The following is a 19,143-nucleotide window of genomic DNA, read 5'->3' on the forward strand; positions in this document are numbered from 1 at the left end:
AATAATCGATTATCACTTAGGATAATCGATTATCAGTTCGTCAGGATTCATATTTTGCCCAGTTCATGAACCAATAATCGATTATCACCTTCTGATAATTGATTATTACACGTCATTGGACCAAATAAATTCAAAAACTAGTCGTTGCAACGGCTAGATTTGCATTAAAAGGCGTGTATATGGCCGTTGGAGACACTTCTCTATAAATATCAGCCATTTTGGTCGCCATAACACTATTTTCTCTCCATCAACACTCAAGAACCTCTCATTTTCTCAAAATTCTCAAAAACTCTCAAAGCTTCCCTCTCCTTTACCTCAACAATGGTTGAACCCTCTCGTAGAAAGATTCCTACCCGCAGAAGGACTGCATCTCGTGCCCCTCAACCCTCAACTGCACCTAGGACTGCCTCCATTGAAGGATGGATTTCGGATGAAGATAGAAGATCTGAATTCATCACATTATTGAAAGACAAGCCCTTCATCACTCTGAAATTCATCCAATCTCAATGGTTTGTCAATCGCCATTTCACAATTCCTATTTTTCTTGCTGAACAAGGGGTCAAATTCTTCACAGAGATGCGAGGCACCTACTACCCAGATTTGGTACGAGCCTTCTACTTTAATTACAAATTCAGAGATGGAGTGGGTTTTCCAAAGGTGAAAGGTGTTAACATTATTCTGGATGATGATATTTGGGAAAATGTTGCATAATTTCCCATTCATGATGGCACATCTTCAATCCTCACTGCTGGCATTGAAGGGTTCAATAGAATATTCGCTTATAGATCCTTTATGCGACGCCCGGATCAAGAAATAGGCTACCAATTGCTAGCAGGACTTCTCAAAGTTGATGAGCGTCTACTTCACTATCTCATTGTTTGGATTTTATGTCCACGTGGTACAAATCACGCACAGTGCAGTGAAGCAGATCTTATGATCATCTATGCTATGCTCAACCATATTCCTATCCATTGGCCAAGCATCATTCTTGACACCATGCTCAAAGCCAAGAGATTGCCTCAATATCCACTCCCGTATTCCTTGCTCATCTCTCGTATTTGTGAGTACAAAGGGGTAAATGTCTTTGATGAACAATCTCATAAAACCACTAAGGCAAACAAAATTGCAAAAAACTCCTTGAAGCAAATGAAATTTATTCCTTTTGGGAATACCTACATTCACAAGGATGATATGCCTTCCTCGGACAATGAAGAAGAAGAGAATCCTCCCACTGCTCTTATTCCTTTTGTTGACACAAATATTGGATCATCCAGTGGTGTTGGTGGCTCATCCTCTTCTTTAGAGGATCACATTTTAAACCTAAACCAGAGACTTGAAGAATTCTTTCTTCTCTCCACTCACAGACATGAAGAAGTCACTGGCTTAATTAGAGGACTAGATTCTAGGATTTCTAATTTAGAACGTAAGTTTGATAAATATGATGAAGATGATGACATGAGTCAAGACTTTTAAAGATCTACATCATAGTTGTTTCTTATTGCTATTGTAAAAAAAATTTCCAGTTTTATTATTTCTTAATAAAATTCTATTTTTATTGTTATTCTTAATTGTCTAATTGAAGGGGAGCTTCTATATTAAAACTTTTTTTCATATGATCAAAACAGGGGGAGAAAAATTTTAAGAGTTTAAACCAAACAGTGCTACTAACAAATCTACTTGTAAGATATTTTGATTGTAGATACTTTAAACATATTGTTTTGATCATCATCAAAAAGGGGGAAATTGTTGGCAAAAGCAATATAAGTGTAAATGCTGAAGCAAGATTTTGATGATGATAAAAGAAGCCTGAAAGCCATCTGGAAGTCAATATGAAGAACATGTATTGTTGTGTTTAAAGCTATCTTATAAAGTGTAATTAGATTAGTTAGAATCAATATTGTACAAGAAAATTCTGGTATTTCTCGAAAAATCAAAGTGATAATCGATTATCACTTAGGATAATCGATTATCCTGAGCTGAACCATTTTTTTTCAAGAAAGCACTAGAATAATCGATTATCTGCTCAAAAATTTGTTTTTCATAAAACACACTAGAATAATCAATTATCACTTGATAATCGATTATCCTAGTCAGTTGGGCGCGACTGTTCAGCTTTTTGACCTAATTTCTTGAACCCCTATTTAAGGAACATCAGAGTTACTTCTCACTTACCTTTTTGAGAAGTTAGAGTGCTAGTGTTGTGACTGTAAGAGAGTTCTCTGAGTGTTCTCAAAAGAAGCTTTGAAAAACCTAGTGTGGGTAGAGCGATAACTTTTCCTGAGAGGTGTTCTAGGAGATTGAGTGTTGTTGTTGTTGCTAGGAAAGCTAAGGTCAAGGTTCTCTGTGTGATTCAGAGAAAGGTGTTCATCTCTTGTGTGTTCAAGAGAGGTGTTTTCTTTCCTTACTCTTTTATTATCTGATTGTAAATCTGTTATTTGTTAGTGATTTAGTTAATCTCGTTTTTTAGAGATTAACAACTGGACGTAGGGTCTTTTCATCCGAACCAGTATAAATACTTGTGTTCAATCTTTTTCTCTATCTCTTTATTTCATCTATTATTGTGTTTAAAGAAATTAATACTTGATTTAATTGATAAATTTTGGAAAAATTTTAAAGTATTAATTTTATTACTTAAAACCAATTCACCCCCCCTCTTGGTTTTTTGTCCAAACGCTTAAACATTTTGCTGCGCGATACCAACAACCCGCATTTATTAAATAATTATTTAATTAATTATTTAAATTTCTCTGGTCTTACAAAAATCGTCATCCACCCTGTCGGTTTCCTTTTTTTGTCAAAAAAACCAAAGTCGTGCTCTAGGAGGCCAGTTTCTATTTATGTCATCCTCATACATGACGACTTCACTTTTCAGTTTTCTTTTTTCTTTAACATTGCAGTTTTATATATTTTTGTAATTGCATCTCTTCTTTTCGTTATTCGTTTAGAAACCTTTTTTGTATTCCTTCTCTACTTCATTCATTACTTGCTGGCATGCTTGAGTCCGCTTCAAATTTCCTTCTCCACTTGTCTTGTTTCAATTTTCTCCTAAACTAGAAACAATGTGTTAGGAATTGAAATCAAGCAAAACCAAAATAGAGGTAATTACGCAAATGTTCCATTACAATCTGTTTGAATTAAATATCAGAATCCAAATTCACTTTTCACATTTTCTAGTCCTTGAACACTTTTGGTTGCTTAACACATTTTCTACTTCCTTTTTTTTCGATCAACCAGGTGAGAATTAATTAATTAATAATTTCAGAAAATTTGTAGCACCTTCTTCAAAGGAATCTCAAAAATACGATGCTGTGACGTTTGTGAGAAAGTGGAGAACAACATTTGTTAAAAAAAATTAAAAAGTGAAGTCGTCATGTACAAGGACGACTGCACTTTTGATATAAATAGAAATCGGACTCCTAAAGTACAATTTTGTTTTTTGGAAAAAAAAAAACAAACCAGTAGGGTGGAGGACGACTTCACTTGTAATGTCATCCTCCACCCTAACGACTTGACCCTAATTTGCAAAAAAAAAAAATTAACGAACCCATTTTTACAAATTTGAGTTTAAATCTGTTGGTATCGTGCAACGGAATGTTTGGCATTTAGACAAAAACCAAGAGGGAGGGTGAATTGGGTTCTTAATAAAAATTGTGCTTTTAAAATTTTCCCTTTTAATATCAAAGATCAATTAAAATTCTTTCCTTTATTTTAATAAACACAATAAAATAAAGAGAGTAGAGAAGAGAAAATTGCACAAAGTATTTATACTGGTTCGGATCAAAATACCCTACGTCCAGTTGTTAATCTCTCAAAAATGAGATTAACTCAATCATTAAAATAAACAAAACTTACAATCAATGATGAGAAAGATTAGGGTTTAGAAAAAACCTCTCTTGAATCACACAAGAGATGAAGACACCTCCCTTGAAATCCATAAGGGATTAAAACACCTTCCTTGAATCACACAATGAATGAAAACCTCCTTTGAATCACACAAAGGATGATCGGCTTCTCCTAGCAACAGCAGCAACACTCAATCACTCAAGATCCCACTTGATGAAAGTTATCGCTCTACCCATACTAGGTTTTTCAAAGCCTTCCCACAGAGAGTTCTCAAATACTCAAACTTATCTAACTTCTGTATTTGATAATGAAAGCCTGTCACTCTATTTATAGAAGCCTATTTAGAAATTAGGTTAAGAATATGAAAAGTTAAGTCACAACTGCCATAGATAATCGATTATCACTAAGAATAATCGATTATTCCAGTGAGTTTTGCAAATAAATAAAATTCTCTTGGTGCTCTACTACTTGGGTTTTGCCTTTTAACTCTTGACAAGCTAATTTAACCATTTTAAATAACAAACACAAATTACAAGACTTAAACAACTAAACCCTTAAGTCTTCAATGCATCTCTTGAATCAATGCATTCTTTTAAGTCTTCAACATTTTTCCATGCATCATCATCAAGTCTTCCATACTTTTTCATAAGTCATCATTATCATCAAAACTCCTTATTGGAATCTTCTTCTTTTTGTCAACAAAATCAACCCCAAAATACAAAAAAGCCTCTTACTTTTTTACCATGGGAGACCAATTTCATTACTCAATCTTAAAAAGAAAATTGTATAACAAATTTGCACAAGTCATCAAGCATAAAAAACATTTATAAACACACTTTACTAACCTGGCCCTCCCATATCACATGTGCTACATGATTAGTGTAAGTAGACAATAGAGAAGTGTCAGATGGACCTTGATAATTGACATTATCATGTTTTTATTTAATTTATTTTTATATCTTATTGTTATCGGACCTCTAGGAAATCCACCTCCATCATTCCCATCCATGTGCTTCTTAGCTACATCGTCATCGTCATCCTCTTGATGAGCTAAGATGCACTTTCTTTAGGCATAGCATCACGAGCCCTTCTACAAGCATAAGTTGTGGGTCTCCTCTATCTAGTTGCACCATGTGCAGAACTCTCGGTCTGTGTACCCTCATCCTATGCAGAGGAACCAGCACGATGTGTGGTGCCACCTCGTGTCCTAGGCATATCTATAAAAATATAAACAAATAATTAAAACTTACAAATACTGGATGTCGATATCTGTTGAACCATGAACCAAATGTCAACACTCGTTAAGGAGAAGAAAAAGGGTACCAGATGTAGACATTCATAATATATATCAACAAACTAGATGACGACATTTGTAAGAGACAATATCGACATCCGTTAATGAGAAAAAAGGACGTTGAATGTCGACATCCTAAACCAAAACAACAAACTGGATGTTGACATTTGTAAGAGACAATATCAACATCCGTTAATGAGAATAAAGGCGCCAGATATTGACATCCATAAACCAAAACAACAAATTGGATGTCGACATCCATACGATATAAAAATTTTGCGTAAACCAGATGTCAACGTTTAGTACCAATTGAAAAAAATAAATATGCATATTTACAACATTCTTAATCAACATAGTTTTAATTAAAATCATTAAAATAGTTATGTAATATTTTTCCATGGAGAAATTTTTTATATGGTATGATCTAGAGGAACTTTTGGGTGCTATTTTGGTAGTGTGGTTCTTCATGTATACTAGCAAAGGCAGTGTAGAGCAAATTAATGGGTACAAGCATCTAAGTTGTCCTTAAGTTATACTAAAAGATAATACGGTACAAATTAAAAAAAAATACTTACCTGAAGGAGGGGCTGGTTAAGCTTGCAGATGTGGGGGGAGAAGAGCTTCCACTTGTGGATGTGGAGAAAAGAGCTTCCACTTGCGAATGTGGGGAGAAGAGAAAAGGAAATGTTGGCCAGATGTAGGGAGAAGATAAAAGGAGACTTGTGGATGTGGAGTGAAGGAAACTTACAACACAACTAGGTTAAAAATTTAGGGGTAGGACTTAGTTCTTGTGCATTAAATAGGAGAGAGAAAAAATGTTTTTATTTTAACTAAGGGGCAAAGTGGGAATTTTAAAATGTTTTGAGGGTGGAGGAGAAATGATTGGAGGTGTAGGAAGAAACTCCCTTTTCTTTTTCATAATTAAGTCAGAGAGAACCCAATAAATTGGTGACCCACTTGACAAATCTCCCCGTCACCAATTAATTGGAGCCATAATGAACTAAATTGGCTTTCTCCTTATATATAGTAAATATTCTCCAAGTAAGATCTTTGTCATCATATCTAGGCCATTATCTTTAGTATAGATTTTCTCTAATGATAATTGTTTCATCTCTAATGCATCTTGTATCCAATGATATCAGGCTTCAGTATACTTTAACCTTGAATAAAAAGTCGAGTTCTTGTTGGGATGGATTACACTTTGACTATCACAATACAATAAATATTTTTCTTGCGATAATCCCAAATTTTGTAGGAATTTTTGCATCTACAAAAGCTCCTTAATGACTTTTGTAACATCAATATATTTCGCCTCAATAAAAGATAAAGCAACACACTTGTATAGTTTGGATTGCCTTGACATTGTTCTTCCTGCAAAAGTCATCTTATAATCTGAAGTAGACTTCCTAAGATCCACATCACCAACTATGTTTGCATGTGTGTAACCATTCAACATAAACTTACCATTTTCAATGAATAAAAAAACTTTAGAAGTACCTTTAAAATACCTAAGTATCCACTTCACAACTTGATAATGCTCCTTTCCAGGATTAGTAAGAAAACAACTCACAACACGAACAACATGAAAAATGACTAATGACTGACCTTGTACACACCATGACAATCATCAAACTACCAACTACAAATTTAAATTTATTTGAAATTTATATTTAAAAAATTATATTTCAAATAAATTTATTACATCATACTTTAATATTTTTTTTATTTGAATTTATATTTCAAATAATTATTTATAAAATTATTTGAACTATAAATTTTTTGAAATATAAATTTCAAATGTAGTTGAAATAAACTTAAATTTATAATTTTAAAACAAAATTTAAATAAAGTTAAATGTAAAATATAAATTTAACTAAACTTAATATTTTTAAAAATACTTTTAAATAGAGTTAGTTTATAAATAATTTCAAAAATATTAGTATAATATTTATATAAAAACTATCAAGTTTATTTCAATATCAGTATAACATTTATATAAAACTTAAATTTGTTATCAATTTAGAGGAAAACGAAATTGATTCATTTTAACAAAAATTGGGACTAAATCAAAATGAAGTGAATAACAAATATATGGACTAAATTAAAAATAAAATAACAAATATAGGAATCAAAATGAGATTAAGTCAATAATGTGACAATGTCACTAACAAGTGACACTGTCATGTGACACAATACTTATTAGACAAGTGACAATTTTTTGAAGACTAAAAAACATTAAAAATAAACAATAATAAATTTTTAAAGATTAAAAACAACAAAAAAATCACGAATTAACAAGTGGTACATATTTAACGTTATTAGAACATCATTAATGGAAAGAATCTACTTATTTATTTTCAAAATTAAAGATCGAGACAAATCAAAACTAAGAACCAAATTGAGATTTTTAACCAAAAACGAGAATCAACATATTATTTAAATCTTTTATTTAATTATTTACACGATGCGCCTCGTTCGCAATGTAAGAATCAACAAAATATTGTTAGAACAACTTATGTCCATTAACTATGTTGCCAGACTCAATAACTTTTTTTTATTCTAAATGGAATAATTTGTTTAACATCTTCCATGAGTGCTACTTATGAGAAAGAAAAAACACCAAGAAATGAACTCTCACAAAATCTCACATATATTTTCCTTCTCATATTTTGCCATCATAAACACTATACTGACAATTACAATATCACACATATGTTATTCCAAACAAAAGATAGTCACTTTTATATTTGTCTATATTTACTTTATATATTCGTTTAAACAAGATATCTGAACAACAATATACATCATGTCAATTTTAACTCTTCAGAAAGCATAAAGTGCAATTTAACTCGTGTAGAAGAGGTGTACTTTCTCTAGTACACTTTTATCACATTCTATAACTCGAAAAAAGCATGGCATTTCCAAAATTGTTCCTCTCGAATTGGACATGTAATTATTAATCAACTTTTACGACAGGAAGTTGTAGCATTGGAAGCAGGAGGGATACAGACAAAACAAGACACTGTTTATCTCAATAAAATTAACATACACATATATAAAAAATGAATTAGTTAAATTTCAATTTCATTTCAATTGAGTTATTATTAAAATATTTAATCTATGATTCATAATATTTTTCAATTGATTTTTTGGCATTCAATTTATTGTCAATTTTGTTGTTTACATGCTTTTATATATAAAAAATGACATAATTAATTTTAAAGTCTTATAAATTTAGATATTTTTAATTATTATTTTTTTTTTTAAATCATTAAGTATCCAAAATCTGTATATTTTTCAATTGAGTTTTTTTTTATGTGAAATAGGATAACGTAACTCTTTACTTTTGCAAAACTTGAACAATAATAAAAATTAAAATTCTAAAACATTAATTATCTTGTTAAATATCATTATTTTATGTTTCCACATATGGTTGAATTAAAGAACATCTTTATTTATAAAGATAATTGATATTAAAGACATGTCATGTTAATTGACAATAAAAACTTAATTAAAAAACATAATTTTAGATACTCAAAAGAACTACAATTTTTAATAAAAATTCAGTTAAAAATACTCAATTTTACGAACCACTTAAAATTTGATTAAGTTTTTTTTTTCATGTAAATAATTACACTGCAAAATAAGAATGATATCACCACAGTAATAAAATCAAATGACAGAAAATATAAAAATTTAAAATACTCAACAAAATGTAAATATTTACTCAAATTTACCTCAGACTCAAAATTTAATCAAGCAAGTAATAAATTTAATATTTACATTACATTACAATCTCAAATAAAAGTAAATGTTTCATAAGTAAGACAACACATTAAGTCAACAATTTTTTTAATCATTATGAGTACCACTTTTATTGGTACCAAATAATGAAAAATGCGCACTAAAAGTAACTAAAATAAAAATGATTTGAAGTACCTTTCTTCTTGGAATAGCTATCACAACTATCAGCACCTTCAGTTTCTGAGATCCCTAATAATCTGAACTGAATGGCTTGTACCTCTTGAGGTCAAGCAAGACACCCACCACCGAGCCAAGACCAGCCAGAATTGATACGATGAGGCAGACCACACTCATCAACTGCAGCGAAATCCATGTCATGCTCCATTTTGGAATCCTCTTTTGCAATATATACATCTCCACGGGAAAGTAGACAGTTAAAGGCCAAAACCCCAATGCACCAATCACTCCCAAAACGTCGTTGAAGAATGGAAGCAACATTGATATAACAGTTGTTATGATCACAAAAACTGTCCTCCAGACTAGGCTAAATATGTTCTGCTTGTAGGGCCGCAAACCAGGAACTGAAATTTTGAATTCCTTGTCAATTTTGGGCCATCTTTTTGCTGTCTCCTTCTCGACAAAGGCAAAGAGGGGTTGGGCATACACTTGGTATGCCCCCACAAGGTGAATTACGATAGCAGCATTAGCCATATCTATAAGCCAAAATAATTTATGGTAACCAAATCCAGCAAGCAGATTCCCAGGTGCTAAATCTCCAAAAGCAGCATATCCCGTGCAGCCACAAAGCATATAAAATGTTGTCGTCACTGCAATGCTTAACTTTGTAGCCTTTTTCATTGTTTTTACTTCCGATGGCACAGCTTTGATGGTATCCTGTGTAGTCAAAACATAATGCATTAATTAGTTTGGATAAAGCTCCTTGCACACCATGTATATTCATAAATTAGTTGTGACAAGAGGTGAAATAGGAGAGCAGAAGATGAAGTGAATCAGCTAAAAGAAAAAATTGCCTAATTGTAATGTTATATGGGGGTACATGTGATGTTATATATATATATATATATATATATATATATATATATATATATATATATATATATATATATATATATATATATATATATATATATATATATATATATATCACATTAATGAATTATTTTACATGACAACATTCTATTCTGTTTTTCTTACAAGCACCAAAAAATTTATGTACCTGAATTTCAAGGAGTACGAAAGAATATGAATAGGCGAAGGCTATGTTACCAAGAGCTTGGAAAACACCCCATACTTTTTGGGCTTCAGTCACAGCTTCAATGCCTATTCCAGTGAGGCTTCCCTTGATAGTCCCCGTTTCTATATGAAAACCAGTTATGCAAAAGATGCTAAATGTAAGAACCCATTTTACTTATAGGTCAATTATACAAAGATAAATCATGATTCTAAATTATTCGTCAACTATAGCTCCTAGAATTGATAAACTGTGCACATTTACTCCCTACATAGTTTCTTTGGCATATCTACATGAGCTTAAATTGCACAACTATATGCTTTGATAAGTTCACGAGAGGCAAGTGTTGGAACCATAAAATGTTTTCTGCAATAAACCTATAATTGAGGGGTTATGTACTAAAAATTGTCGTCCAAGAATTGAAAAAAAAAAAATTACTATCAAAGTGAAGTATATATATATATATAACCAACCCGTAATTTTGACAATTCCAAGAAGGAGACCAATTATGGAATAGGTGAAAGACATGATTGCAGCCACTATTGAGAGCCACCACATGTTATGAAAATCTGGAATCTGGGAAAAGATAATTTGCATTGCCCCAAAACCGATCATGTATGGGTTACTTGAAATATGACACGAGTTTTCTTCATCAGAGAAATGAAGACAGTGAGACCTTTTAAGTGCCCTGTTAATCAAAACCAGAAAACTTGAAATAAACCGACCAAACTATATAATCCTATCAGTAAAAAGAAATACTGTAAAGTGGCAATGAAGTGAACGAACTATCATGCTGCACGATTCAGCTGTGTGAAACCATTTTAATACACCCTAATAATATGTTAGTGTCATGAACAGAACTAATGTAAGTTAACTTGATGGATTGAAATTTACTTAAGCATTGCTAACAACATTTATTTCAAGATGGATGTCCATATTTGGAACAAAGTATACACATGTAAAAAATCATTTTATTTTATTTTTTTTAATTATTTTGGCATCTTCACTTAATTTTAAAAATGGCTAAACCAAGCAGAATTTTTTTAAAATTTAAATAATTAAAATGAAGTTGATTAAAAACCATTCAAATCTGAAACACACAATTAAACTAAAGATTATTTTAAATATTTTATTTGTATTACTTCTCTATATTAATTATTAAAAAGATCAATTTCTAAATATGATGATTTCAAAGGCATACAACTCACATCATGCTAAGTGAAGCCGCGATTGTGTATCCTACTGCACTTCCGAAAAGATTCAAGTATTGAACAATCCCGCAAAGCGTAACGCTGCGCCCACCTGCAAAATCAACATAAACGCATGTAATGAAACATCATAGTTCAATTTCAAAATGAATGTGATTGGCGATGTATATATACACAGAAATGTTAATTCACAGGAAAGTTATTTAGTAACGTCAAATACAAACTTGCAAATCAGAAAATTAGAACGAACGGCGCATGCTAATTTTGTCAAAAGGAAGTACTTTTGTTAGCAAAGTAGAAAACCACATCATGTATGCTCGAATTCCGAAACATATCGTACCTAGAATGGTGCTAACTGCGTCCATGAAAGTATAATTTCTCTTCCCGAACATGGGGTCACCAGTTCGATAACAATCAGCTAGAAAGGATGAAGTATACAAAGTGACAATGCTGAATAAGATCATCACTGAAGGACCAGCAATCCAACCCATCTGAGCTATTGCCCAAGCTAAGGACAGCACCCCAGATCCTACCACAGCTGTAATAATGTGGGAGCTTGTAGTCCAAACATTCCCTGGCTCATGGTAAGGCATCAAATATAATCATTCTTTAAATCAAAGAAACAATGATAGTATATAAAAAATGGTAATTAATGTGTGTACCTGTTCGTTTAAGACGACCATCATCATCGTAATATTCAGGGTCATTTTTTAAAGTAGCCCCATCTATGGAGTCTTCCTCGATGTCATAACCTCGACCTCGCCGGTAACTAACGTTTGTCACTGAATCATTTTCTACCATCTTTGACGACATCTAAAGCGAAACAAATAGAATTGAGAAACTAATTTATCAATTTTATTTTGTTTGTCCAATACTTCATAAATAGCTGCATTCACAAATCACAGACAGACTATAAAAGCATGCAACCAATAAGAGAGACAGCTATAATACAACTATATGCCTCAGGTTATCGGGTAACTTAAGTAATAATGGTATAGATCCGTTGTGGAATGAAAAGATAGGATATCTGTAGGAGCATAATTAAATTTTAAGGAATGGAATTACCATGCAAAATTTTAGAAGGAAATATAAAAGTCTGAGCCAAAATTTTGCTATTACTATGACAGAGGATTAGAGGTTCTTACGAAAACCACATTAGACAACTTTACTCTCAAAAAACGGAAAATGTTTGAAGCGTAAACACACCATTTATAGAAAATAACCTAACTTTAGCACTCCATGTATGAAGGAATCCCAAGTCTGTCTTACAGCAAAAACATTCAAGAATATGAACGAAACATTTAAAAATACAGGCCGGATTCTCTAATTTATGAATATAAATCCTACACTACATCTAAAAGCATCCAAGTTATAGAGTTACTCACAGAGAATATGCGCCACACAAGTAACTCGTTATGAGTCACATCCACACCTAAGTTACAATACTATCAAGTTATTTAACTCTACTTAACCTTTGCTGCAGTAGTTAGACATATTTCCCTCTTATCTGTTCCTGTTATATATTCTATTTCAACGTTGCATTGACTATTGGGCCTCTTATATCCTGCTATTCTGTTAGGAACAGGGAGGTTGCCAATTGTTCTGTCCCAGTTAGAGTAACCACTACAATATTTTAGATCCTTTCTTGTTGTAAGTAATATGGTATAGCAGGTAAGAAAAATAACACACAATTCTATTAAGTACAGATTAACCGTGATTATTAAGAGGAATATGATACACTAATTATATTTTGAAAAAATTGAGTATTACTTAACAATTTTTATTGCTCTTCACAAAAATTTATCATCGGAGTACTACTTAATTCCTTTTAGCTTTTAAATTATTTTCTTATCATGTATGGATTTCAAAATTAGAACATTATAAAATATTTGAAAAGTACAAAACCAATAGTTAGTAATTATTTATAACTTGAAATGTTGGATTTCAATTTTTTTTTTTTATCATTTTATTCAAAATACTACATGTGAGAACGAGAAAACAACGCAAATTCTATTATAAGTTTAATTATTCTAAATAATTTATCTTTATTATTTGTTCAGATACTTTAATGAGTCGCTATGCAAATTTATGAAATTAGGTGAATATGTATATACAAATTATTTATAAATAGATATTATTAATAATAATTAACTAATTGAGCTCGTTAATTTAACATTTCAGAAGAATTGATTCAAAATAATTACAAAAATCATTTAACAAAATTATTCAGTGCAAAATCATATTATCATGCAATGCAATATAAAAAAAATTAAAAATAAGTAAATGAAATTGAAAGTGATTGAAATGCCAAAACTAAAATAAAAAATAATAGTATCATTGACAAAACATATAGACTAGTTTTAATTTAGGGTTAAATGATAGAATAAATTTAATACAACAACAAATTCAGGGGTAAATGATATTTGAAAACCAGTTGAACAATGATATATAATTGTCGCAGGATCATGAAAGAATAATGAAAAATTAAAAAAAAAAGCATCACAAACTTAAAAAGAAAAAAAAAAAAATATATATATATATATATATATATATAAATGAGGTTAAATTTAAAATGTAACTAAAAGTGAAATAATGTCACAACAGAAAATTTATACAAAAAAGTAGTTATTATAGATGAGGTTATATTTAAGAATAAAATTATAAGTGAAGTATTTAATATCATAACAAATTATCTTCTTCTTCTTTTTTCAAAAAGTGATTATTAATTCAATTGTGTAAAATAACCATAAATATTTATTTTAATTTGTTTAAAATAAGGAGTTATAAAATTTTAGTTTTACTTAAAAAAAAAAAAAAACTAGTCCTTCAATTCAAAAACCAACCAACCTAATGAATAGCAAGTAAATAACCCATCTAATAGAGTCAGCATATTTTTAGCCTTTACTTTTCTTTCTCTTTTTCCTTTTTGGTATATTCCTGAATGTGTTATTCCTTCTACTTAATCCAAATACTAAATCAATAATTATTGTTTTTATTTTCTTAATAAAAACAGCTTTATTTTCCTTAATCATTCTTATATGTATTATATATATTGACCAACCCACTTCACAAAATCCCCGTTAAAAAAGCAACCCACTAACGGAAAATACTAGTGGGAGAAAAAATAACCTCACCCACTAAATATTCTTGTAATTTCAACCCACTAACAAAAATAACAAGTCAAAAGTCTTTCACAGTTCAACCCTAGGATAAAGAGAAATCTAGCTCAAAAAATCCTAAGCTTAACCTCACTAGTAGCATGTCCAAGTCTGATTACGACCACGTTTTGAGCATAATCGCTTATAAAAAGAGAAAATAAGTGTCTTTCACAAATTAACTTAAAAATTTGCTGGTAATAAAATCAAATTATTTTAAATTATTCAAACAAAGCCTTTTAAAAGCTATCACTGCAATTAACCTTTTGAAAGTAAGAAATCAACCTTTTGAAAGTAAGAACAAGGTAGAGAAAGTGCCCCGCACGCAAATGGGCGGCGTTTAAAACCACGTGATGCTACCAAATTGAAAGTAATAGACTTGGAATGCCCCAAATAAATGATTAAAAAAAAATGGATTTCTCTAAATCTACTACTAAAAAAAGAATAATGATAACTATTAAATAATAAATCAACCATTGAGATCATAATTAATTTATTTAATATTTTTTTTACTTTATAACGGCGAATCTTCAATCTATTTTATTCTCTAAAGTGTATATTAACATAAGTTTACAGAACACAATTCAAAAACATAAACCCAAAAAAAACCGGAAAAAACAACGAAGAGGGTCTGACCTAGAATGTCGGTCGTCTCGTCGCTTTCCGGCAGTTCACGGCGGAGAGAAAAGGGCTTCGGTTGGATTGGATTTCACAGAGGGCGACTGTGGATATAATAATTGCTTATATGGCAATGATTGAGAACACAAACACATGATTAAGGTCAATCCAATCGAAGAAGTTGAATCAAAACCATGAAAACGAAATAATATAAATTATCCCTAAAAGCATTCATATCGTGCAACGGAATCGGTAACAGAAGAACACAACACACAACGCATGATCATGAAGTTGAGAAGAAATCAAAAGAACAAAGAGAAAAGAGATTAAGAATAGTTTACCAGGAAAGACTCTGTAGTGTTATGGGGAGAGGGAGAGAGAAATGCAAATTTGCAGTTCCTCTCTTCCCCTTTCTCTCTGCCGTGAAGTCTGTCCAATGAGGCCACACGTCCTCCTATCTTGCTCAATCAAATACCTCTGTTTATCAACATAACTCTATTTATTATCTCAACGTTTTTTATTTAACTTTTTACTTACACCGTAATATTAATATTAATATTAATTAATAATATATATATATATATATATATATACGTATAGATGGGATAATTTTTTTTATTTACTAATTTATTTTTTAATATTTTTTAAAAATTTAATTAATAATAATAATAAAACAGATCAAAATTTACTGTTATGAGAAGTATGACATAATTTAATTCTCTATAATTTAATTAATTATTTCATAATTGTATTCAAAATATATAAGTATATCAACCAAAGCATATATATAAATATAAACAAGACAAAACACGAACACTGTAAAATCTTCTTCAATTTACTAAAAATGTGATACAGAATTAAAATTTTTATTCATTCTGCACCTGTTTGCATGTTAAAAAAAAATGGGTGCAAGTAACTATGCACCATGTGAGTTTGTAATTCTCCAACTTGCAAATTCAAATCCAATAGCCCCATCTTTCTCTGCTACATGAGTGGTCATACTCTCATACACTATTTTCAAAGAATGGGACAAATTCTTAATAATTGATATGCCAACTTTATCACTATCTTTGGCATTTTTCCTTTAAATAAAAGTTACGTCTGATAATCCAATTTCATTTACAACCTTTTTATTTTGTCTTCAATTTTTTTAACATATATCCAATGCGAAATTTATAAACTATAGTTTAAATTTAATGAAATGAACAGTTTTATTTATTATTATCATTAGCAGTAATGTAAGTATTGATGAAAATTTTTACTAGCTATCAGTGTATATTAATTGTTAAAAAATACAAAAAAGTAACCTAGTAAATTTTTATGTTATGACGTTTCTTTTTCTAAAAGATGTATCCGTTATGACGTTTCTTTTCTAAAAAATTTCTTTGGTTACATATCTCCATATGTTATACTGTATATAAATTCTTTAACATAATAATAACATTACAAATTTAACTTCTTTTCTTTTTCATAGATGATAATTTTAGTCTTATATATATATATATATATATATATATATATATATATATATATATATATATATATATATATATCACATCCCATTTGATATAGAATTTCTAATAAATAAAATATCACATATTATAATATGATATAGAACAAATAATAGAAAGTATATTAGAATTAACCATTACAGTCATTTCAAAATATATCGGAACAAAAGTATATTGGACATATAACAATACCATAAACAACGCTTAAAACATAAAATAGATTTGCAAAAGATTGATCAACAGAGCATGAAATATAAAGGAAAATAGTTCTTCAAGAGATGCTCATAAAGAGCAAGATCTAACATCTAATCTAGGTAGCAGCATCACCTCCATCCTGATGATCACCAAAGTGTCTTCAATTTGCTCACACCAACATTTGATGATCATTGCAAAAAAGAAAACACAACAAGGAAACAAACACAAATAGAAAGAAGGGTAAACTAGTGTATTTAAGCATTCACGCGTAAATATAATACATAAGTACATCACCCAAGAAACAAAACATAGAGCAAATTAACTCATAAAAAATTTCACTCAATTAAACACCCAATTGACTCTTGACTCAATATCCGGATTATGCATTTGATATAAAATTCTAAGGAAGTATACACCTAAGTTGATTTCTAAACTCTATAGAGTTTAGCCGCAAGGAGTTATCACCCAATCAATCACAAGGTTAGTCCCAATGCATCTCAAGCTCGGACACATCTTGAGACTAGGACCTCCTGCCACTCTCACCATATAATCACTCTACTCTACGTGAGTGTGAGTGATTATTAGATGTCAAAATACCTTCCCTGTCTAGACATCTTCTATATGAAGGCTAAACTAATCACATCATCAACAAGAATTTCCCTTGAAACTCTTTTATCATCAACATTCCACATGTTATCTCAGAATAATTATCATTTCATGCTACACACATCAAGTACAGATCTAAAAATGGCACATCATTCATGCATAACTTCATACATCATATTTTTAACATTAACTTAGTCAATTACAAGTTAAAATGAAGAATTAAAATTATGCAACGATTCTCGCTTAAGCCAGATTTCTCTCGCTTGAGCTAGGAGTTTCTTGTAAGACCCGTGTGTTGACAAAGATTGATTAAAAGATTTTGATGATGATAAAGATGCTGAAGAAAACACTTGAAGATATTGAAGACAATATAGTTTATGTTTAAATATTCTTATTGTAATACACTTAATTTTTTTCTAGTTAGGTGCTTTTTCTAGTTAGGTGCAAAATTGTTAGAACAACAGCCAGCTCGCAACTCCTCTGAGAGAAACTCATTTTTTTTGCAAAAATCAGTATGATAATCGATTACCAACTTATAATAATCGATTACCAACTCAAAAAATTCTATTTTTCAAAACCCACTTAAGATAATCGATTACCACAAATGATAATCGATTATCACTGGCAGTTATAACTTGGCTCTTGAAAAACGACTTGAAATAATCGATTACCATTTCTGGTAATCGATTACCATTTTGGGTAATCGATTATCCTTGGCAGTTTCAGCTAAACTCTTCATTTCTAACTCAGCCTGTGAAAACCTCTTTAAATAGAACTCAGTTTCCAAACTTACAACTACCTTTTTAAGATTCAGAGTTCTTGTATTGTGACTGCAAAGTGTTGCTCTGTGAGATTCTTAAAAAATAGCTTTGAAAAGCCTAGTGTGAGTGAGTGATAACTTTTTCTAAGTGAGTTCTTAGAAGATTGAGTGTTGCGCTGTTGCTAGGAAAGCTGGTCATCCTCTGTGTGATTCAGGGGGAGCTTTTTGTTCATCTCTTGTGGTTGTTCAAGAGAGGTGTTTTCTAATCCTTACTCTTTTATAATCTATTGTAATCTGATTATTATAGTGATTGAGTTAATCTCTTTGTTTAAGAGATTAACAACTAGACGTAGGGTCTTTTGATCTGAACCAGTATAAATATCAGTGTGTATCTTCCTCCCTTAACCTCTTTATTTATCTGCACTTGCATTTAAAGTAACTGTGATTTTAAGTTAATCATTTAAATTTTGAGAAAAATTTTAAAACTTGTTAAGACTTATAAAAATCCAATTCACCACCCCTCTTGGTTTTTGACCAAAGATTAAATATTTCGTTGCACGATACCAACACCGTGAAAATTAATTAATTAATAACTGCGGGTAGAAAGCGCCTTTATGGCATTAACTATTGTTTGATTTAATGTGGAAAAGTACTAGCTCAAATGGTTAAGAGTACTTTATTGTTATTGTATGAAAGGACTTGGGTTCGAGTCCTATGTATGCCAATTATGTGTTGTTGTTATTTATTGATTTTAATGATATGTATGAGTATGAAATTGGTATTGTAAACTTACATTGATCGGAGTGTATGATCGGAGTGTATCACTAAATGTGAATTGGCATAGTGGTAGTGCTTTGGCCTTGTGAGTGAAGGGTCACGGGTTCAAACCTTGTTGGGCATAAAGTAGGCTTTATTTTTGCTAATTCTAGCTTGGAGTGTAGTTGAAAGGGCAAAGGT

The 19,143-nt window shown here is 30.8% G+C and overlaps 1 protein-coding gene across 5 annotated transcripts; it reads right to left on the bottom strand.

Annotated features, from left to right (window-relative positions):
* Positions 1-8,887: 8,887 nt before the first annotated feature.
* On the bottom strand, positions 8,888-15,594 carry LOC114163965 (amino acid permease 4-like). 5 transcript variants are annotated; one of them, XM_028048382.2, is made up of 8 exons: positions 15,456-15,594; positions 15,133-15,218; positions 12,004-12,154; positions 11,682-11,915; positions 11,342-11,435; positions 10,607-10,821; positions 10,119-10,258; positions 8,888-9,775 (listed from the first exon to the last, which is right to left on the bottom strand). In XM_028048382.2, the coding sequence occupies exons 3-8, from the start codon at positions 12,152-12,154 to the stop codon at positions 9,131-9,133; spliced, it is 1,479 nt and encodes a 492-aa protein (XP_027904183.2). In that variant the 5' UTR covers positions 15,133-15,218; positions 15,456-15,594; the 3' UTR covers positions 8,888-9,130. The 5 variants fall into 5 exon arrangements, with proteins under 5 accessions (XP_027904183.2, XP_027904184.2, XP_027904180.2 ...); XM_028048383.2 differs by having other exon boundaries at positions 12,004-12,182; XM_028048379.2 differs by having other exon boundaries at positions 15,133-15,236.
* Positions 15,595-19,143: the final 3,549 nt, after the last annotated feature.

This window comes from Vigna unguiculata, chromosome 9 (genome assembly GCF_037176805.1).
Source record: "Vigna unguiculata cultivar grain cowpea cultivar isolate G323 ecotype 2 chromosome 9, ASM3717680v1, whole genome shotgun sequence".
In the NCBI taxonomy this organism is placed as follows: domain Eukaryota; kingdom Viridiplantae; phylum Streptophyta; class Magnoliopsida; order Fabales; family Fabaceae; genus Vigna; species Vigna unguiculata.

What these genes read in the sequence shown, in the direction of transcription:
- LOC114163965 (XM_028048382.2), bottom strand. Translation starts at nt 12,154, where the DNA reads ATGTCGTCAAAGATGGTAGAAAATGATTCAGTGACAAACGTTAGTTAC. An exon ending in CGCAGTTAGCACCATTCTAG is followed by an intron (nt 11,436 to 11,681) that starts GTACGATATGTT and finishes TTGATTTTGCAG; the next exon opens with GTGGGCGCAGCGTTACGCTT. An exon ending in TCGTACTCCTTGAAATTCAG is followed by an intron (nt 9,776 to 10,118) that starts GTACATAAATTT and finishes TTGACTACACAG; the next exon opens with GATACCATCAAAGCTGTGCC.